General features: G+C 37.6%; 1 protein-coding gene across 3 annotated transcripts in view; it reads left to right on the top strand.

The window, feature by feature from the left end:
- The window catches only part of CEP135 (centrosomal protein 135), a 39947-nt gene that overhangs the window by 6800 nt on the left and 10192 nt on the right, over positions 1 to 22955 (top strand). Inside the window, exons 5-22 of one of the 3 annotated variants that reach the window (XM_075421955.1) lie at positions 1004 to 1145; positions 2849 to 2933; positions 3907 to 4035; positions 5672 to 5887; positions 6462 to 6527; positions 7499 to 7649; positions 8635 to 8828; positions 9314 to 9457; positions 10033 to 10170; positions 11647 to 11724; positions 11886 to 12037; positions 14205 to 14320; positions 14400 to 14554; positions 15054 to 15109; positions 16154 to 16322; positions 19475 to 19585; positions 21427 to 21612; positions 22566 to 22775. In XM_075421955.1, the coding sequence (XP_075278070.1) occupies positions 1004 to 1145; positions 2849 to 2933; positions 3907 to 4035; positions 5672 to 5887; positions 6462 to 6527; positions 7499 to 7649; positions 8635 to 8828; positions 9314 to 9457; positions 10033 to 10170; positions 11647 to 11724; positions 11886 to 12037; positions 14205 to 14320; positions 14400 to 14554; positions 15054 to 15109; positions 16154 to 16322; positions 19475 to 19585; positions 21427 to 21612; positions 22566 to 22775 (2498 nt within the window). Of the gene's footprint in view, positions 1 to 1003; positions 1146 to 2848; positions 2934 to 3906; positions 4036 to 5671; positions 5888 to 6461; positions 6528 to 7498; positions 7650 to 8634; positions 8829 to 9313; positions 9458 to 10026; positions 10171 to 11646; positions 11725 to 11885; positions 12038 to 14204; positions 14321 to 14399; positions 14555 to 15053; positions 15110 to 16153; positions 16323 to 19474; positions 19586 to 21426; positions 21613 to 22565; positions 22776 to 22955 lie in introns of all 3 variants that reach the window. The other 2 variants (XM_075421954.1, XM_075421957.1) reach the window with 2 other exon arrangements.

Genomic DNA, 22955 nt, shown 5'->3' with positions numbered 1-22955 from the left:
GACCTAGAAATAGCAACATGCAAAATATTTCCACAAATAAATATTCTAGCCCTCTGAAAGCTTACAGTTATTTAAAGGGTCCTTTGATAACTTAAAATGTTCTGGACATTGCTTTCAGGTTATTTTCTTTCTCCAGGATTTCCTTTTTCTTCATTTTTTTCAAGCTAGGGGAAATAGTGAGAAGTATTTTGTGAAACTTTGAATTTGTCTTTTCTTTCCAAGTCACTGAATTATCTACGTGTTTTTGGCATCTGAGGGAAATTAATAGGGAGTTAGGTGAAATTAAAAGTCCTCTATTTTTCCATACCTTTCTGCCTTTCATGTCCTTTGCTTCAAAGATGCCATATTACACGTATGTCTGTCTTTCTGCATGCTGGCCCCTTGGTCACCACTCTTCTGGGATTTTTCTATACTACGTCATCAGATATTGTATGTTCTTATTTAATCATATGATGAAGAGTAATTGTTCTCTTTTGGAATAATACTATGTTTTGCTTTGTTTTTCATATAATGTTACCATGCAAGCAAATAACCTACTCTGCTTGATATGCTTGTGATATTCATTCACTGAAATGACAGTAGGACAGAAGGAAAAAAAAAATTACTAAAAAATGCAGAGGCTAGTTCAGTCATAAAATAGTTCTTAAATATGAAAAGAAATGTCTTTTGAGAAGTTTTAATTTAGCTTTTTTAGTAAAGTGAATCACTAACAGTTTCAACAAGTTTGAACTGTAGAATATTTAGTCTTAAATACTGGGGAAAATTACTTATACTGACCTCGTTTCCTTATTATAAAACTGAACTTTGACAAAGCTGATACTAATCTGCAAGGATGGTGGCGTCCAGAATGTACGAATTTTATCAGCTTATTACAGGGGTATTAAAATGGTGAAATGTGCCAGTTCAGAAGCAGTGGAATAAACAGGAAATTTCATTTTGCGTTAAAGATGACGACTCCCTTGCTTTAACCCCAAGTAACAGACGTTTGGGTTTGGGCTTTTAGGTGGCAGAAAAAGAAGCATTGCCTTCAGGCGTCAACGCATGCAGATAGACCAGCCTGTCCCTCCGTCAGGCATTAGTGCCTATCCAGTTCCTCAGCCAGAGGACCCTTACGTCGCAGACCTTCTTCAGGTGGCTGATAATCGGTAATCTAAAGAACTTTTAAATTTTGAAGCTTAGGTGTTAAATATCTACCGCGATTTTCCAACCCCCACCCTCCTTCTGCCTTTCAGATTTGCCTCAGACAAAATGGTATTTCATGATGTTTTAAAAACACCTCAGTTCTTAAATGGAATTTTGCTTGGTCGTAGACAGGGCTGCCTGTGACAAAGTTGCAATGGATATTTTAAAAGCTGCATATTTGCTTAAAAGATTTCTCTTAAGATTTCTATACTGGTTTTACTGTTATACCTAATTTTAGATTGGATATTCTGGAAAAAAAGTAATGTTTTGCATAGGAGAAAACTGATTTTTCCTATTTATTTCGGAAGACTAAAATATTCTTGATATTTGTAATACTATTTTTGGCTTGGGAACCTGTATTATGAAAAGTTCAAGTCAATTCTTTTTTCTTATTTAGAATAGATCTGTAGAGCATTTGCATAGCAAGGTGTTGGCAGTGGGGGGAATGCAGGGGTGGCATGTAGGGCTGGTATGTAGGGGTGGTCTCTCCAACAAGACACCAGCATCTACCCTGTGCTGGACACAGCCAGTTCCACCTGGCTTCAAAACAGACTCGCCACAGGTCACAGCTGAGCCCATCAGCCAAGCCGGTGGCTCTCCTGTGAAAATGCATTTGAGAAAGGGTGAAAAACGATGCTCTGCAGCAGCAGTGAGAGAAGCAACCCTGCGGACACTAAGGTCAGTGCAGAAGGAGGGGAGCAGGTGCTCCAGGCACTGGAGCAGAGATTGTCCTGCAGCTCGTGCAGAAGACCATGGTGATGCAGGTTGCCTTTGCAGCCAGTGGAGAGCATCACATCAGAGCGGATGCCCACACCGCAGCTTGTGGGAGGACCACGTCGGAGCAGATACCCCCACCGCAGCTCACGGGAGGACCCTACGCTGGAGCAAGTGGATGTGCCCTGAAGGAAGCTGCAGCCTGTGGAGCAGGCTGCTGGCAGGAGCTGCAGCTTGTGGAGAGGAGCCCATGCAGGAGGAGGTTTTCTGGCAGGAGCTGTGGCCCGTGAGGGACCCACACTGGAGCAGTGTGTTCCTGAAGGACTGTACCGCATGGAGAATGACCCATGCTGGAGCAGTTCGTGAGGGACTCCACGCTGGAACAGGGGAGCATTGTGAGGAGGATGGAGCAGCAAAGCCCAAGTGTTATGAACTGACTGCAGCTCCCATTCCCCATCCCTGCTGCACCTCTTGGAGTAGGGGGAGGTGTATGGGTCGTAAGTGAAGCAGTGAAGTTGAGCTTGGAAAAAAGCGGAGGATGGGAGGAAGGTGTTTTTAGTTTGTCTATGCTTCTCACAATCCTCTTCTATTTTTAATTGACGATAAATTAAATTAATCTTCCCCAAGTGGAGTCTGTGTTGCTTGTGACAGTAACTGGTAAATGATCTCCCTGTTTTTATCTTCACCCGTGAGGTTTTTCATCTTATTTTCTCCTCCATTCTGTTGAGGAGGGGGAGTGGGAGAGCAGATGGGTGGAGGTCTGGCAACCAGCCAAGGTCAACCCACTACAATAGCTCAAATAAGGGCTTCTGTGTTAGTATTTTGTATGAACAAAACCTTTTTTTTCTGAAATATTTATGTTCAGGAGCAAAGAGAAAATGCTAATACTGAATTGTTGTGTACATACGATTCTTCCGTGAATCCAGATAAACAGTATATTGCTACATTTCAGAATTCATGAGCTTCAGTCAGAAGTAACAGAGCTACAGGAAAAACTGGAGATATCTGAACGTGGAATGAAAAATTATAGCAAACAGGTATGTTTACAGATTATTTTATTATTATTATTATCATTTGGATGTAGAAGCCATTGCAATGGCCTTGATTATAATTTGTGTGTTAACCTCATTGGGAAAGTGTTGCAAGGCTTGTGAAGTACAACTATTCTAACTTGCCTACCTTGAGCTATTTCTCTCCTCTGCTTTTGGAGACAGCAGCAATGATAAGATACTTGCCTGCTGCTTTTGCTGACATATTTTGTGTATTAAAGTTACATCAAGCTAAATTTCATGATCATAAGCAGAATCTGTGTATATCTAGGGTTTTTTTAGTGCAGAAGCATGAAGTGGTCCAAAATAGTAATTTGATCTGTAGATATCTTAGGATAAATTTTTTCACTGTTTGGACTGGTTATATTTTTAAATTTTAAGTTTTGAAAGTTAACTTATGAACAACAGATTTTACAACATTTTAATTGGAGTGGGATGATAAGATACTTACAATCTTTGCGTGAGGGAATTGCATCAATTGTTCATACGTTGTTATAGCTTTCAATATCTGGGAATTAGTGGACACCACCCTCTTTTTTTTTTTTTTTTTGTTTGTTCGCATCTTGGTTTTCCTCTTCCAATATTCCCTGTTTCAGTCACTGAATTAGCTGATCTAAAAACTTTTTCCCTAAATTTAAATGCTAGTCTTGGATAGTTAATTTGCAAAATTCATTCACTTCAAATGAAAATTGGTGGTTTCCCTTCAAGAAAATAATCTAGTAGGAATTGTTTCAGGTTTTGTTTTTTTTACAAGTTCTGTTTGATTAATTTATCTTTCTTTCAAAGAAATCACTTTTTTCAGAAAAACCCAGAATTACACAAACTGGATATTAAAGATAAAAATTGCATCATCAGGTGCATATCTTCTTACTGAATGTTATGTAGATGTTTATTTGAACAAAGGTTTGATTCTATGCTATAGAAGATACCAAACAAATTTTTGATTTTTTTCCCCTCAAAGGTTGAGCTAAGAGACAAAGAAATAGAACGCTTGGTGACAGCATTGGACGGTGGGCGTTCGCATGAGGTTATCTCTCTGGAATCTAGAACTAAAAGTAATGAGAACCTTATTGCCCGTTTGAATTTGCAGGTAATGGATTTATTACTGTTTTTTAGTCAAAACTAAAAGTACTAGCAACGTAAAAAACCTCACAAAACTTGTGGGTCTTTAAAAAAATCACCATTAGATACAAAATCAAACTGTTAAACTCTGCTTTTTAGGTGGCAGCGTTTCTTGTTGAAGGAAATTTCATTTCTTATTTTAAAAGTCTGTTAGAATGGTTTTGGTTAAGAGTTCTGTGAACTCACGTTTATACAGAATATTCAGAAAATTTCTGTATAGATACACTGTTTTCACCAAGTTTGAAAATACTTGCTTTTTTTTTTTTGTACATACCCTTTCGGTTTTAGGACCTAACAATGGTAGATGTACTTATGGTAAGGACTAGTCCTGCAGATAATCAGATAGTGGGGAATCTTCCTCGCTGAATTCAAATAGTCCTCACCTTTACTCCAACATAGGCTTGTAAGGAAAGGATAAGCTTAGGAGAAAGATGTGTGTATTTACTGTGCATATTAGCATGCAATCAATATTTAGGATTTAAAAGAAATAATACAAGACATTCTGGAGTACAGATCAAATAAAGCCCATCTCTGGATTTTTACCACCCCTATTTTTCCAGCTGAGTTAGACATTTTGTGTGCTGATTGTGCACGATGTACAGCAGCACGAGAGCCACATTGCAGAGTTTATTAGCTTAGCTTCAGTGCCACAGAAACAGAGTGAGCTATGACTTGGAAGCGGTACAGCTGTGTTCAGTGATCCTGAATTAGTAAGTCATGCTGAACACAAACTGATTGTACAGAGAGTGAGCCCAGAGCTGCATGAAGCTGGTTTTGGGCCATCAAGACTATTTGCTGAGGCTCAGTGCCAGTATAGCACTGTTATTCTCTGACAGTAAATGGAAGGATATCTCTATATAGTAGTATTCGTGACTAGGAGAGTGCTCAGACTTTCTCTGTGTCTACAGTAATACTTCTTTCTGGAGTTTTGAGGAAAGTTGTGTGGAGATAGAAGCGGAGCACCTCTGTTACCTTGAATCTTTCGAGCCGCTCCAGGCTCCCATTTTCCTGGGTAGTGTAACTTGTGTGTATTTTTTATTCCTACTCTGCATCCTCGCCCTTTACTCTCAGGGAAAGGTATACTGGGAAAAACAGTGTAGAGCAGGTTTTCTAAGGATGTTGTGTTTAAGGTGCTGAGATATGTTGGGGATAAGCTAGGTTTTGGGAATCTGATCTGTAAAGCTTCCCTTTCATGAAGCGGTAACAGTGAGACTAAACCTAGAAAATATACTGCAGAGGTGGAGAGAAGAATGTGTCCTCATATCTTGTGAAATTTAGGGAAATTCTGGGTATAATGGGCTGGTGCCTAAGACAGGTTTCTGTACAGAACTCTGCTTTTCAGGACTCTGTTGTTAGAATAAACCTCAGGTTTTGGAGACTAGGTAAAGGACAGTGTAGTAATGAATTTCTTCACCTTGCACCTTTGTAAAATCATTTTTTCATGATGATAAGCATTAAGTTCTGAAAGTAGAAAATCTTGCCATTTTTAACAGGATAGCCCTTTTTTACTATGGATGTAGAGATACTATATTTCAGAAGATTAGGAGGAAATTTTACCCAGTTTAACAACACACATTCATGTTTTAGTGGAAAATATCTTTCAGGTTGAATATCTTCAGAAAACCAACAAAGAACTTGAAAATCGCATTCAAGACCTCTTGGACACTAAACAAAATGTGACTAGTGAGGTAGTGCATTTAAGCAATAAAAATGAAGAACTGTGTCAAGAACTGAATGAAATAGACCACTTGGCACAGCAGCTGGAAAGACACAAGGAAATTGTGCTCGAGACTGCAGATAAGGAAATAGGAGAGGCAAAGGTAATCACTGACTTGGTACAGTGTGAAGGATCTGTTCAGCTCTTCGAGGGCTTTACATCTTTTAATTGCAGCAAATGACCTGTTGGCTTGTAAAGGAAGATTAAAAAAATAGTTTTTCCAGTTTACTTAACATTATACAGAACTTCTCACTGAAAAATGGTTAATCACAGCAATTTTGTCTCTTTACTGTGTTAGGTGGGATGAGTTTAGTTAAGAGGCAATCTGTCTTCCTTCTTCTGTTAGCTTAGTATGAAATAAAATTCTGAGATACTTAAAACTATCGATAGGTAATAGATATTTGCAACAGTGATGCCTGTGTTTGGAGGGGTTTTTTCTGTGAGTCATGCAACTGTTTATTTAATGGTGCTTCAAAAGGACATAGGTGTATGTGCCACAAATTTTTTGTGCTTTCTGTTCATAGGAGCTTTACTACTTCAAATCTGTCACATTACAAAGAACTAATTATACTTTATTTCGTACAAAAATAGCCTGTTTCCTTTTTTTTTTGTGACAAAGGAATTGTTGTCATTTTGAATATGAAACTGTTAACATATAGATTAATTCTGGTTGATAGAAAGAAATTGAAAGAAAACACAGTGAAATACAGGATCTTGAAGAAACAATAACAAAGCTTAAATCAGTAAGTAAAAATACTTTCAGTTCTTGTTTGTAGCATTTTTATTATACTGTCATCCATGTGATTCTTTCATTTATTACAAAAGTTAACAATTTATCAGTTAACGAGAACTTTCATAGTACCTCAAAACTCTGTTATAATAAATTACTAATCAATAAATGGAGCTAAAGAAGCTACATCATATTGTTGAAAGAAACCTCTGTAGACAGTACGGTTGACTATGACCTTACTGTATATTTCCTTATTTCTGCTATCTGAAGTTGTAATTTCCACAACATAATCATTTTTACCACAAATCCTAGAGGATTTTCTTCATTTAGACACTACTTTGTCTCTTAATCAGCGTGTGAATAATTATGCAATACTTGGCTTACTCAGAAACAAAGCCTAGTAGCCCACGTGAAAAACATCAGCATTATCAATTCCTTAAAGACTGAACTCTTTCCAGCATATAGCAACCGGTGTATTAGTTGAGTACGGTATTTTGTTTTAGTGTTTCTGCTGCACTTGACAATAGAAAAATATTTCATTTTCAGGGCACCAGATTATAGGAAATATGTGCCAAAAAGCATTTGCTTAGCTGCAGGGTTGGGTTGACTGAGATGCCGTATTGTGATGTCCTTCAACACCAACAGTGTTAGTAAATGCCATTATAAGTTGTGTCTTGCTTTAGTTATTACTTTTTTCCATGTTTGTATCCCACTATCCTTTAGGTTGCTTTCTTGAATTAAACAAGGGTTAATCTTAGTTGTTTTGTTACTGATTGTAAACTGTGTGACAAGTAATGCTTACTTTGATGTAATAAAAGGTAATCTAAAAACAATGATAGCCTTTAACAAATGTTAAAGCGTAAAACATCCAGGTTAAACAAAAGTAAAGTGTTGAATATTAAAAATTTAACAAAATGTTAATTAGCTTTTTCAAAATGTCTCTATTGGCACTTCTAATGTTTGTAATAATATTTGCTACTTCAGGAATTGTGCTCGTGTCGTAGGGAGAATGAGAGACTGAGTGAAGAACTCTGTGGAAAAGCAGATGATAAAGAGAACCTTGAACTGTTGTTAAACCAGCTTGACCAAGAGAAAAAATGGCTGACAGAAAAAACAGAGAACTTGGAAATAAAAGGTAAATAGTCAGATGTAGATTCCTGTAAATTATCTTCCAGTCATTTTTAAAATAGAAAACCTTACCTAGTTAAGATACAGTTCGTAATACTAAAAGACTTGACATATGTAAATTAAAAGAAGACTGTAGGTCTTCAGTCAGAATTGAAGTGAAAACTTTTGCCATGGAAACATGTTTCGGTATGTAAGAACTGAAAGTTGAGCTTTTTACTGTGATCCCACCGTATGTCCTAATACAAATACTATAGCAGTTTCATATAAAATAATTTATTTTCTCCAAAACTGTTTTTATTCTGTGTCTTTCTGAGTGAGTGAATTCAGACTCTTTCTCAAGAGCTTTATGGGTTTGAATCTTTAAAACCTCCAGGGATGGAGATTCCGCATCTCTGAGGAACACATTCCAACGTTTGTTTATCCTCAGAGTAGAAACTTTTTTCCCCTGTGTTGCTTGTAATTGCCTGTAGCAATCAATCACCGTTGTTCCTTGTTTACCTGCTGTGCACCTCTGCGCAGAAACTGGGTCTGTGTTTTCTGTAAGCCCCTCTTGGTGGTGTCCACCTGCTCTTGGGTCCCCAGCTCTTCTCCAGGCTGAACAAGCCCAGTTCCCTCAGCCGTTGCCCACGGGGCAAGTATTCTGCTCCCTGACCAGCTCGGAGGGCCTCCCCTGGGCTCACACAAGTTTATCGACATCTTTCTTGTACTAGGAGGGACAAAACTGAACCCAATATTGTAAAGGCTATCTAATGAGTGCTGAGTAAAGGGGACCCGTGTCCCCGCTGATACAGCCCAATACGCGGTGAGGCTGCTATCGGGTCCGAAGCACGCCGCTCACGCGTGTTCAGCACGCTGCCAGCCAGGACTCCCGCATCCTGTCCAGCAGATTTGCTGCCCGGACGGTTGCTGGGAGTTCGTCCATCCCAAACACAAACGTCTTGGTGGAAACTCATGAGCTGCCTATACAGTTGTGTTTATTTCTTTTTCCGCAGAACGAGAACTTGTTCTAGAAAATGAAAGAATGAGATTAGAATATGGTATAGCCCTAGGAGACAAATCTCCATCTCGTCTAGATGCGTTTGTAAAGACTTTAGAAGACGACAGAGATTATTATAAGCGAGAATTAGAATATCTTCAGAAAATGGTAAAACGAAGGCCTAGCCCAAGCCGTAGGACTCCAGAGAAGGTAAAGTTCCTGCTGTCAAGGCAAGCAGAAGAAATAATGGGAATATTTTAGAACCATTTAAGGAGCTGTCAAATATATTTTAAAATTCGGTAGCAGTAAATGACTGTAGTAGTTTTTTAAATTGCATTCTTAACATAAAGAATTGGTAACCGAGAGGAACTCCAGTGAACTTGCATTTTATTTTCCTATTCACGTTTTACAGTAACATGTTGATTAATTATTGGCCAGTTTGAAATAAATAGAACTAGACAATAAACAAAAAAAGGTTGAACTCTTATTGTTAGCTGTTTTGCTTTTTCTCCTTAAGTTAGCTCTGATTGTTTAAATTAATACCACCAATGCCAGGCTTTTTCTTGCAATTAAAATTTATTGCGTATGTATTTTTTGTCTGTTACTAATAGTGTGAGCTCTTTGTTTTTTCATTTTAATTATCCAACTATTTTAATTCGTATACTTTAACATAAGTTTTATAAATCGCTTTGCAGAGTGAAGATCTTAGATTGATCACCAGAGAAAGAAATGAGCTACGGTCAATGTTAGACAGATTTGAAAAACACATGATAGAAATTCAGTCCAATGTCAAATTATTGACTGCAGAAAGAGATAGGTTAAATGTGCTTTATGAGCAGGTAAGAAGAGATTGTTTATAACTGGCGTTGAAATAACCAATTAACGCTTGTTGTACTGTTGCTTATTTAAAATGTAAAAAACTCTGTTATAGAACTTGAGGAGTATCGACCTACTAGAATACAACCAAGAATAATAAAATATATACCTATTTTCATTACTTGTTAATACAATTATGTATTCCGAAGTTAGTGTGTTAACATCAAAGCCATTATAACTTACTGTACTGCCATTCAGAAATGAGAAAAGTAGGAAAAAGAAAAAAATCAATAGAATGCATGAGAGCTGGGTGAGGATACAGACTAGAAAGCAAGGAAGAAGTAGTAAACTGACAAGAAAACAGGGTGAAGCTAGGCTATACTTGGACCAGGCAAAGGATGACGGGTATGTTGGCAGCATAAGTTGTCATGCCACTGAGTGATTTAGGAAATGTATTTTAGTTATCTAGGGGAAAATAAGACTGTAATGGCACTTGCATTGTAATAATAGCGTTGAAATTTTCTTTTTTTGTTAGTGTACACACTGTATTAATTGCAATCTACGTATGCTAACAAGCGATAATCTTTTGAAGTCCCAGGGTGAAGTGAACAAGATGAGAAGAGAAGCAAACCATAGTTTAGTTTCTCAAAGGTACGTGGAAGAAGAAAGAGACATTGCACTGACTGACTCTAGAAGACTAATCGCAGAAACAGAAAGCCTCAGAAAAAAATTAAAGGTGAGCTTTTATAGCTTCGTTGCTTACAGTGAAGTGGTGTATAGGGAAGGCTTATACAGTAATGCCGTGTTTGTGTCTGGCTGGCTGTCAGTTCCCCTTCTCAATAACTTTTGAACTCACCTGATTTCAAACTCAATGGAGAGACCTCAACGAGTTGTCTGAATTATCCTTATAAACTCACTTCCTAGGTGGGGATAGCGGGAGAGGAACATGCTTTAAGTGTCTGAGGGCAAGCATGGCATCACTTTGTGTGAAGATCCTAGATATGAAGCCCCAATCACAGCATATTTTTCTGCGTATGCACTACTTCGAAGATACTTATGTGTCACATCTGGTTCTTATCTCACAAACCAGGGACTCCATGGACTTTTTCATATTAGCTTTTCATTAATTATTGTTACATTTTGTAGCAGAGTATATTTTCAATAGCATATAACTCAACCTTCCAACATAAATTCATAGCAATCCAAGTTTAATTATTTGTAAACTTTAAAAAAATATTTGTTAGTGCAATGATTTTCATGTTACTCTGACCTTTTGATGTCTGGTGTTAACGTGCATTAATGTCTTATTTGGTTGTGGTCAAGAGCATACGATTTCAGGGGCGTTTCCCTGACTACTGGGTCATTAATACAATGTCTATAGGTTTTTGAAGTGTCCTGAGAATTCAGAAATTTAAAATCATATTAATTGACTCATCTAAAGAAAACATATGTCAATCTTGACAATGTGATGAATATTTCCATAGTTCGATTTACTACCACAAAACCAGAGAACTGTAGTGTGTCTGAATGCGGTGGCAGTAACGCTGACCTCTTTGCTTAAAGCATGCGTGTGCAGTGGGAGAGATGTGCTTCCAGCTCCTGCCTTTCTGCTTGTAGGTGACCACCAACAGTTTGTATGTGTGCCACTGAAATAGCTGCATAAAACCACTTATCATTTCTAGGAACTTTGAGAATTTGTTTAATAATTTCACCGCATTTCTGCACAGAAGTCAAAGAAGGGACAAATAATTTAAAAAAAACTTCTTAATAGACTTGTGGAAAGACCAGTTAGCTTTGTAATCTGTCTTAGATTTCATATTAATGATAATGTTATAAATTAATTTCCAACAGCTTAGGACCCTAAGCTATACATGCTTGCAACCTTTCATATTGTCCTGTAGCTCAGTAGTCTTTCTACAACTCCTCACAAATGTTAATTTGGTTGGGACCAAATATAAATACACTTTTTCATTAAAAAAAAAAAAATAATCCCCAAACAAATTCAGTGATGTTATATTAAAATGCAGTGGTTATATTAAAATGCAGTGGTGTATTTTCTGCTAATGCTCTGTAGTTTTATAGACAGAACTTTGTGTTTGGTCATTCACCTGAGAATGTAGAGCAATGTTTTCTTAAACATTAAGCTTAAATTTCTACGGTTAAATCTAAAACTGTGTATCTTATTACATGTAATTCTGTATTTCTATCTTAGATTCAGCAAGAAGCAGCTAATCTTGAAAAATCAAAGATGCAGCATGATATTTCAGAACTGGAGAATAATATTCAAGGAGTAAGTGCATTTTTAGGAACTAAACTTTTATTGCTTCTAAAATAGGATAGACTTTTCAAGCAATTTTGTTAGCTGTGTTCAACTTAAATTCATTTAAAAGGCAGGTTGTGAATAGCTTTCTACAACAATAACATATTTGGCTATTTTTTTTTAAATTGCAGTTTGAGATGGAAAGGTGTGAACTAAAGACTACAGTCTCTGTCCTGAAAGAAAGAATAAACTCTTTGGAAAATGAATTAACGCTGAAGTCCAGTGAACTTGCCCAGACGTCTGATGATTCTTCTCAATTTAAAGCTGAGATTTGCTCACTTCAGTAAGTCTAATACAAAATGTGGTGGTCTTTCACAGATGCTAGCCAAATTTTGTGTGTTCTATGACTGTACAGTTGAGTTGAGTTCCTGGGAAAGACCATAAAATATTTTCAAAATCATTTGGTACTGTTTTTGTCTTAAGGAAAAGTAAATATGAGTAAGGAAAGTGCTGTGGTGGCTTTTCACAGCAAGCTCCTCCTGGACTTACCTGATGACCAGATATACTGATAATTTTTATGGCTAATTTTCTCCTCCTAGGATTGTTTCCTCTAACAACCATGTTCTCTGCTTACGAATGTGGCAGAACAGAAAATTTGTAAAAGGATTTCCAAATGCTGTTTGTTAAAAGGAAGACAAATGCCTTTGCAAACTGCAGCAGTCGGGCCAAACTGGGCCAGTTTCACAGAGTTGTCAATAGTTCTGAAAATTTTATGCTAAGCATTAGGCTCTGATATTCCGCAGTTGGGTGGTTCACGGAGAGTCATTCTGTAATGGCATTTTACTTGACTGGTTTTTCTTGTGCCGCTCTTTCATATGCTAATACTGTCACACATGTACTACAGTTTGGAGAGTTGACATCTTATGATCCATAGACACAGTCTGTGGGGGTTTGACCAACTTGCTCAGAAAGGGAGGATCAAATTATACCCATGTATTTCTAAGGCCTTCTTAAACTTGCAGGACCATTGCTGCACTCTTTAAAAGTTGTTTTAGAAAAAGAGCTCCCATCAGCTGTCTAAACGTGATGGAACAAGAAGAAAGCGTAGAGAAAGTGGCAGTAGAGTATTGAATAAATCTGGGCAGAAATTTGGAAATCTGATGTTTGGTTTAGGTAGAAATGAGAGCCTTTGCTGTAAGAGATCGCTACAGGATAGGTAATGCTGTAGAGGAGATCTTCTGGATGTTTTACAAGGGAAACCAGGGCGTGTAGCTCACACCCCCACCTGAACAGTGCTGTACTGCACCGTATAACAGTACAATAGCAGAGTGGATAAGTATGGAGAACTGAATCAGAGAAGCAGGCCTTGGAGTTCATCTAGTGCTCCCAATTGCACAAAGAAGGCTGTTTAGTAAAACAATTAGTCTATTTGTTGGTAAAATTGTGACGACGTTCATCAAAGTGAAATATCATGTTGGGTTCCTTATAATTTTAATGGAAAGCATTGATATTATACAGAGGAGTAGGGCTACAGTCATTTCAGCGTTTGGTTCTACTTTATGCATGCTGGGCGATTTATTATAGCTGTGTTTGAGGCCCCCCCCCCCTTTCTTTTTCCCCCTCTAAAGTTTCACTCTAAACTGAGTGAGAGCAATCTTAACCTGCAGACGTGCTGTACTCCAGATTGGTGGGGTTTTGTTTCAAATGAAAAGCTTCTCCAGCTTTTGTGTGAGATCCCAATTCAGAGGGATTTTTACTTCCTGACCTGTTTTGTACATAATCCATTTAATTACTTTGGAGTTTTATTTTGCATTTTTTTCCTAGGTTACTCTGATATTTCTTGCTAAGCAAGATAACTATGTAGGTAGATGCTGTCGTATATCTTTCAGGCTCCATATTTCCTAAAAGTAGGATCAGAACCGTAGCTGTCAATTTGGTTGCTGCTTAAAATGTGGTGGGGCTGATAATCACTGCTACGAGCTACATATCAAATTCTTTCATAGAATCATCGAATGGTTTGGGTTGGAAGGGACCTTATAGATCATCTCATTCCAACCCTCCTGCCGTAGGCAAGGACACCTTCCACCAGATCAGGTTGCTCGAAGCCCCATCCAACCTGGCCTTGAGCACTGCCAGGGAGGGGACAAAAATTCGCTTTATAAAGCAAAGACTCAAAAGACCCAAGTTAGTAACGAGAGTAACAGGAATCAGAGGAAGTGAATGGTTCAGATTATCATGGTGGTTCCACCGAGGTTCCACTGCTTCATTTTGGAATGGTGTTGAGGTGGACTTGCTGCAGGGCTCCGGAGCAAGCAAGTGGTGTTGGCCTCAGCAATCGTTAATAGTCCTGTCTCTCCCCCAGAGACTGAGGGAGAGGACTGCTTGGTGTGACACAACCCTGTCCTGAGGTTATGCTGGAACTGTTCCAGCACTTCAAGCAGCTTAAGAGCCATAAGTTGATGACCCTGAACAGGTCTCAGACTTCTTTCAACTGTGTACTGATTTTCCAGGCTCTTAAATGACCAACTCCAGAGGTCTGTTGAAGATTTACAGCACCGACTGTCCCTCAAAAAGGATGAACTGCAGTCAGCTCAAGAAGAAATTGTAAAGCTAGAGGAGAAAATAGGTAATCACTAGTTACCTTTATGCTTATTTCCTGTTTTTTTGTTTTTTTTTTTTAAATGTACTTATTCTTTTATTTATAGATAGGTTAAACCAGAGGAGCACTTCACAGGATGAAGCAGTCAGTGCGCTTAGAAGTACTATTACTGTTTTGGACAAAGAAAAGGACAGTCTTCAAGATACCGTAGATGAAAAAACAGAAAGAATTGCATGCTTAGATGACAACTTAGCTAACAAGGTGTGTGCAGTAAAAGTACGACTTTGCAGTCCATCTGGGGATTTTTAAAGCAGTTACATTTTAGGGAGACGTTCTGCCTTGATGACAAAGCCTGTGCAGAGCGCTAAGCATCACATAACCACTGTGTTTGGACCTAGCCAATGCAAAGAGTCATTTGCCAACTCAGTAGCATTTTAATTATGATTGTTAGTGTATTCCCTAAACACTCGAAGAAAATAAAAAAGTATGTCTTTGCATTTTGTACTTGGAGGTGATTTATTGAGATCTAAGGCTCTAGCCTGAGGTGACCGAATCCGTAGCTGACTTCCATCTGTTTCGGTGACAAGACAATCCTTTCTCAGTAAAGAAAAGAAGCTTGGAAATTTAATGTGCAAAGATGCAATTACTTATTGGTGAAGCGTTAAAATAAAGATTTAAATGTGACATTCTTTGACTTCAGGTATCCTGTCATGTTACAATATAATAATACCTAATACAAGTTTTGCTTTTACTTTCATAGGAAAAAACCATTACTCATTTGCGTCTAACTCTTTCTGAGCTGGAGTCCTCAACAGAGTAAGTAAAGACTTGGATGCCTTCTTCAGTGGTTTTATATTACCTAGTGGTTTTAAAGTGAAAGTAGATGCCTATTTTAGTTATTTTGGTGAAATGGAGTTAATTCCATTTGTCAAGTAAAGGAGAGCACTGTGTTGAGAAAGATGTGCACAACTTTTGAAGAGACTTTGTATTGCAGGTACTAGGATACTGTTAAGACAGCTGTTAACAATTGTCTGTCTATGTTTATTTTCCTAAATTGGTAACATTTCTTAATACTCAGTTAAGAAGTAGCTATTTAGTATTCTAAGTACTCCACTAGATATTATTAGATTGACCCAGGTAAAACTCGGAGCTGAACACTTAATTATTGGCAAGCTAATTCTTCCAGCTTTAGTTACTAGTTCAGTCTTAATTAAAATACATTTATGTAGTTTTTAGCCAGGCTTTATCTGATCTTTCCTTCTTGACTCTTTTTAAGCATGACTTTTAAAATGATAGCTTTTTAAAAGAAAATATTTAAACACCAATATTTAAACATCTGAAGACCAGTGTAACAGAATATTTGGTACATTGATGCATGAAGTATCTGTGGCAAAAAACTAATGCAGAAGTTTACTTAAATTCACACATATTTGTATTTCTATTTTTTTTGTTTAATCTCTCCCTTACTCTTTTGATTGTTGTCTTTCAAGTGTAAGCTATCTGTCATCTTCCTTGATGGTTTATAAAATATGCAATGGCTAACATGCTGTAAGCACTACCAGACACAGATAAACATAAGTATCTGTAACTGCTCTTTATGTAATAAGATACATCTTACTACATACATCTTCAAAGTTGAAGATTAATTCCATTTTGTTTGTGCATATTGATATTTTACATCCTTAGCTTATGTTTATGCTTAGACTCAGTTTGTCAGCCTTCAGAGAGCAAGAATTCTACCCCTGGTTTTAAAAAAAATAAAAAAGCTTTTGTATATCCAAAATCCACATCTTATCATTTTCAGCAGTATGTGGTGTAGTGTAAGAAGGGACAACTTCAATAAGATTTTTCCCTTGATAGCCACATGAGGGACATGCTGAGCAGCAGAGACCGTGAGATATCTAGCTTACATCGCCAGCTTGATACGTCCCACACAGAGCTTGCAGAAACAGGAAGAGTGAAGGAAATGGCTCTGAAAGAAAACAGACGACTGCAAGATGACCTGGCTACAATGGCCAGAGAAAACCAGGTACGAAAGCAGTACGTAACACTGAACTATCGAACCGTTTACTGCTTGCTTACATATAGTGGTACATCAAAACTGCTATATCCTTAATTTTGATTTGGGATGTGTAACTATTGGTATTTCTTGAACACTGGGATAGTAAAAATGACTGGGCAGAAACTGTAAAAGCAATTGCTGTAGATACTTAAGCATAGCTGGGACAGCGGGGGAGAAATACACCACCTTTCAGTTTAGTCATCTTTCCCCAGATTAATAAATCTAAAAAAAATAAATCTAGGACATAATTGTTTGTACTATAATGAAATTAGTTAATTGGTTATATCACTTGGTAGTTGGTATTCCATTGATAAAAGATTGGGTTTTGTTATCTGTGGAACAGGGACTGTTGATAGAGAGCAAGAAACCACAAAAGCGGATATCGGGTTATTAGTCAGGTGAAAGCGAGAGAGAGAGAGGAGATTGAGAAGAGATTGCTAGCACATCTGGAGTCATTCTGGTGCATGGCTTTTCATTAGTTTCACCCAGGTAGTTTCCATGAGGCAATGGATGTATTGCATGAGGTAGGAGGCCATGTTTTGAGATTGGAGTGTTTTGGAATGTAGGTTTTCATGTTTGTGCTCTGTGAGCCTTGGTAGCGGTGGCTATAAAGAGGTATTGACAGGTTTTTAATTTCCAGTGCTGGCAAGGTTAGTTTCCATTTGCTTTCATTGATGAAATGGGAAAGGTTAATGCTGGGGGAGAAAAATATCAGAGGATGTAAAAGCAACAAGACAGAGTGATTGAAGAAAGCTTATTTTTAAGGTATGGTAGTCCTGAATAGTCTGAATTTATTTCCTGATGTCAGGAATGGATAAGGATGCACAGTTGATGGGAACAGGAGGGGTTCCCTTGCCATTGTGTCAAGGTTGTGTCGGGTTTTTAGATGGTGAATTTGAAGGTGCCATCTGTTTTCCTGGAGAAATGTTCTTATGGGATTGCCTTTGCATTGGTAAGGTAGGCGCCATGGTGAGGCGGTATCTTAGGGTTCAGCTGTGTGCTGCAGCTTTTTGTGTGTGGGGGTTTTGTTTTTTGTGGAGGTTTTGTTCAGGTACTTTATTCGACTGCTTGCAGAGTTTTATGTTATATATTTTTATTTGTATTAGTTTTGTGTGATTTTATCTTTCCTTAGCTCTGTAGTAGTTTAGAGTCATAGTGTACCTCCTTCCTAACAGCTAGCCAGTTTGTAGCTTTAGGCCAAAGAGCATCTGGGAAGTGAGTTGTGATTGCCCAGTGGACTCCAGGTTGGTTCCTGTGTATTCATGGTCAGCTTTGCAGGCAGGAGCTATACAGTCCCTTTCAGCTGCTGATGGCTAAATACATTTCCTCGTAAAGTGCGTGCAATCAGTTACAGACTCGAAGTAGAAATAAAATCTTCAATGCCTTGAGGAATTGCCTGTTTCTGTAGAGTATCAATGAGTATTTTATTGAAAGATGAGCTATCTCAAGTTGATGGTGTAGGTGAAATAAAAATTTTGCAAAACAGAAATAGCTGAGCGATTCAGTGAATGAAACTGTTTGATTATCATCATTATTATTCTTGTGGCATCTTCGCCTTGAGGTGTTCTCCAGGGGTCTGCAAGTTAAACCAACCACTGGTGTGTAAGTCTCATTCTTTCAAGAGCATAAGGGGTGTATGTCCATTTGCACTCTTCCCAGTCATCGTTACTCTGTCTCTTCTTCCTTGAATTCTCTGGGTCTGGGATCTATGGCTTGGAGAGCCTGAGGTGCATTCAGTCTTGTTAATCCCTCACACAGATTGAGGAATGATGAGCTGGGTTTGTGCACCAGCTGGTTACTGCTGGCCAGAAGCCTCCCAGCTCTGAGTGTAGGACATGGATGTCCCTGTACAATAGAATGTGCGTATGGACAATATATGACAAAAATGTCCGGTGTTTTATAGGGTAAGTAACATATTTATTGGGTTAAACATTGGAAAGACTACGTAGGGAAAAAGTGATTGTGATTTAAAGACATAGCCCAGAATTTTGTTGCAACTCATTACATTCAGTTTGTGTAGCAAATACAACTATTGCAGCTCATCGTGAGACTCAGATGCCTTGTACAGTTTTGATGCTGACATACAAATGTTTGTTTGAATTCACTGTAAACGCCAGCACTAGAAATAATCAGGGCCTTGTTAGCTAAACCACTTATTTTGGTTCCCCTCAGTCAACCCATCTGAGTCTGAAGCTAGAAAGTAAATATAGCAAGATTTTTTAAGTGATGTACCCTGAATAGTTCTTGCAAAACCTGTGGTACAACCCATAGATATCTGGATGTATTACTGAAATTAGAGATGCCATTCACAGGTATCTAATAAGATGAAATATTAAATATTATCGTAATGTGATGAGTAAAGCTTTCCCAGTGTGCTTGGGAAGGCTACCACAAAGACAAGCAGACTGATTTCAGCCTATGCTAAATAAGGCAGTAAAAAGGCTGCCATTAACAAATATTAGTATACCATAAAAAGAAGAAGGGAAAGAAATAAGGCAATATGCTCTATTTCTCCTGCATTTGATAATTGGGATGGAAGAAGATACTTGCCTTTTTGGATTTCTGGGCTAGAGTACTAAGAGAAAGGTGAGAGCTGAACCTGAGAGGGCAAGAGTTAATAGTTCCAACATCTCAAACAAATTTCGTGATGCATTTTTGATGTCTAAATATGATCTTAATGCATTTAGTCATTTTATCTTGCAATTCTACTTTAAAATAAATGTTCTTTTGTTCTACAGTTGACTTTCTAGTGAAACAAAACTTTCCTTCGCTCAGGGATAATGAATCTTAAGGCTAAAAAAATCCCAGCTCCCAAGCATCTGCATGTTGAATTTTCCAAAGATGAATAGGGTATGTCTTCGGGGAAGCTGCAGATTTTGTGAACTGGTGTGATACTCATTGTTTTCTATGACTATTCTTGCCTGGAAAACTCTTTGGAGTATCGAAGGTAATAGGGGATATTTCTGAACCCTACAAATCCCAAAGGGCTTTGATGAAACCGCTTAAAAGTAGAATATAATAAAATCCAGGGCTTATGCGATTACTTTGATTTAGACTGATACAGTAATATGTAGTGATGAATTTACTCCTGAATTTGTGCCTTTGTGTAATCTCTTTAGGCTATCAGTACTGAGCTTGAAGATGCAATACGTGAAAAAGAAGAAATGAAAACCAGGGTTCATAATTATATAGCTGAAGTTTCCAGATTTGAGACCTTGATGGTTTCAAAGGTAAGAGTATAATCTGTAGGCAGTCCTTACTGTTTTCAATAAATTCATTGGTTTTGGAGATAATACATTCTCATTAGGATACTATAAACAAATTAAGAAATTTGTGGTTTGCATCCCATTGTCGCTGCCTGTCCCATTTCCTCCTGTTATTTTTTTTTTTCCTTCTTTCCTCTGCAGTGTTTCAAGTTACTAGTGGATTCATACTAAACCTTATTAGATCTGAAGCACTAATAAATTCTGGCACATCACAACTTCATTGGTTATGTTTCAGTTGACCATGACACTGGAGAATGACAAACAAATAATTATTGAATGCTGTTTTGCTTTTTGAGTTTTGATAAGGCAACTAGTGAAATATCTGGTACTATTTCATGATTGTAGGCAACAAGCAGCTTATAGGATAGCTTTAAATATTTTACGCTTTTTAAAAAGAGAAATTTCATATGTAGTTCTGCAGGAAAGTGTAAAAATAGCACATTGGAATGCTTTCTCTATGAACGATGAGAGTTCAGAGTTTTTGCTGTACTGACAAAACAGTGCTCTTGTTAAATGTATTTTATCCTGGTACTTGGATTCAAAAATGTGACGTGTGTGAATTAAAACTTATAAATCATTTAAAACAAATAGAATTTATGTCAAGACAACATGAACTGGCAAATTTATTATGCAACTTTGACTAGGAAAGAATGAATTTTGATCTTTGACCTGCATGTCTAGATGAATGCATGTAAATTCAACCACTTTTTACAAGCAGAAACTGAAACATAGAGAAAAAATTAAGGTCAGTAGTATGTTAGCTTAGAACTCTCAATTTAAACCACTTGATGTTTAGTTTTTAAGAATTTTATAATATGTCAGATGTGCAAAGCACTTCAGCTACAGGTGCAGCCACATCTTTGGCAAATGAGAATCCAGTTATTCAAGACAGGTACCAAGAGGCTGTAGAATATACAGCCAGTGACCAGTTATGAAAGGTTGGTTTCAGAGATTTGTCTAGTATTGCATCCGGATGTCGCCTGTGGAGACAAGCTTTTACTGTTCTGCGCGGTGTTCGCTTGCTTAATCAGGAGTTTCTGTTTCCTAATGCCCCGCCTCATTCTGTCTGCACCTTCCAAGCTCTGCAGGAAACACAGAAGGAATTTCAAAAACAGTAGCCTTCCTCATTAGACAAACCTGATTCACACTAGCAACATGCTTATCCTCCTGTGCATTATGTGAACTGGGGAAGAAGGGAGCGGACATAAAGAAGAAAAATTAATCACTGTCTTGTAATATGTGCCTGCAGTTGGGCCAAATTAAAATTCACGGACAACATTTGTTTGGTCACTGCATAACTTGTAAGCACTAAAGCTTCCAGTTTTGTACGTTTATGATGGACTGCTTAGGTCTGTATGCCCGAACAGGTTATCGGTCTTCCAGGCACTGCTGTAACATAAATATTTGTAAGAGCGCAGTAAGTAAAAGAGCTGAAAATGGACTCCTGTTGGAATGCCTTGGAAAGGGCAGCACTAGGACCAGTATGTCTCAGTAATGTGGCCTTTGGCGATGGAGAGATCCAAAATAACCCCTCCCCTGGGAGCCTTGAAACTCATTGACAACTGCGAAATGTAAATACTTCCGTTTAATAAAACTGAATGCCATCACCGTATGTATTTACGATTTGGACTTGCAGAAGGGGTGATGCCCTTTAGTAATTGCCAGATGGTGGGATTAAGAAAATGGTGAATGTTCTACTTTCTTCTGGAAAAAAAAAAAAGCTATTGTAGGGAGTAGGGATGACATAAGATCAAGCAACTCAAATGTGTGTTGATCATTGCAGAGTGACTTACTGTTTCATCTAGGAAAAAGAAAACCAAGAGTTGTTAGAGAAGTTCCAAATGCTCCATACACAAGCTGAGGACTGGGAAATGAAGGCTCATCAAGCTGAAGGAGAAAGCAGCTCAATACGACTTGAACTCCTCTCTGTAGATACAGATCGGAGACATCTTCGAGAGAAAGTAGAATTTCTGGAAAGAGAGATTCAAGAGGTAATAACCTGTGCAATGAAATTCTGTCAAGGAAAGCAGGATACATTCAAGTGTTTTTTAATAAAGTCAACATAGTATTTTTAGTGCATTAATGGAAAATAATTCCTATATGTGAATGTTTCAAATGTGGACACGGGGTTTTTAAAACAGTAACTGAGTTTGGTTAGTCATGCTTTCCTTCTCCCTTCCCTGCTTTCCCAAAATTAGAATCACAGTGCATATTTTAGATCTCTTCTGGATGATCATTGTTATTAAGTTACTGTCTCTGTAAGAACCTTTTGTTTAATTGCTTCAAAATATTTGCATGTGGCTTTATGAGTATTTTGTCAGCTAGCTTTGAGTATTTTGTAAGCTTAGTTCCTACATTTCTTTGAAGATTTAAATGAAGTATTTGAAGCATTGGTGGCTGGAGTAAAGGGAAAAAGCTCGTGGTAATAGTAGTCCAAATCCAGAATCGGGATTCCATAATAGTGAAACATAGACCAATAGCATAGAAACTAATGAGGTTTCTATTTTAGAAACAGTAACTTCGTGGAGATCAAGGAAGTTTTAGAGTATAATAGTTGTGGATTGACCATATTTTGTGTCATGCTTTTAGTTAGCCAGAAGGAGTTAGAGACTTCAGTATTGTAAGCTGAGTAAAAACTGGGGTGTATTTTGGGGGTTTTAAGCTTTTAATTCTCTTCTGAAGCTGGAATCCAGCCTCATTCCACTCTTGCATAGTACTTGTATAATTCTTCAGGATGGTGATTAGAAATTGCAGAGATGGCTTATTAGTTGTTCTTAGCTGTGATTTAGGGAGAGGAGAGGAAAGGAATGTAATATAAAGTTAATTTTATAGGGAAAGTTAATTTTGAAGGGAAAAGAAAGTATTAAAAAAACGTGTTATCCAACAGAGAACTGTTAACTCAACATTTAACGCTGAAGGGGTATCCATATTTGTCTTTGTTTAGCATGTCGTTGCACATCAAGCGTATGAATCCCAGATGTCCTCCATTACAAAAAATATGTCCCAGTTGGAAGAGGATCTTAAACGTGAAAATCAGGAGAAGTCTGCTGTGTTGGCGGACCTGGCTTCTGTGAGGGAACTCTGTGTGAAACTGGAGTCAAACAAAGAACTTTTATCTCGACAGCTGACATCCAAAAGCATGGATTATGAAAGGGTAAGCAGCAAAGGCAAATTCAACTTGTAACAAAACATCTTCCTTTTCTTTTAATGGTTTTTGGAGAAAAGAATAAATTACTTCTGAGAACCAGGGAAGTTAATTTACATCACTAGTTTTGCATTTATATATAAATTATACTTATATATAAATTATAAATGTTATAAATATATAAATAAT

Source organism: Opisthocomus hoazin, chromosome 5, assembly GCF_030867145.1.
Source record: "Opisthocomus hoazin isolate bOpiHoa1 chromosome 5, bOpiHoa1.hap1, whole genome shotgun sequence".
NCBI lineage: Eukaryota > Metazoa > Chordata > Aves > Opisthocomiformes > Opisthocomidae > Opisthocomus > Opisthocomus hoazin.
This window is presented reverse-complemented; position numbering and strand designations above follow the sequence as displayed.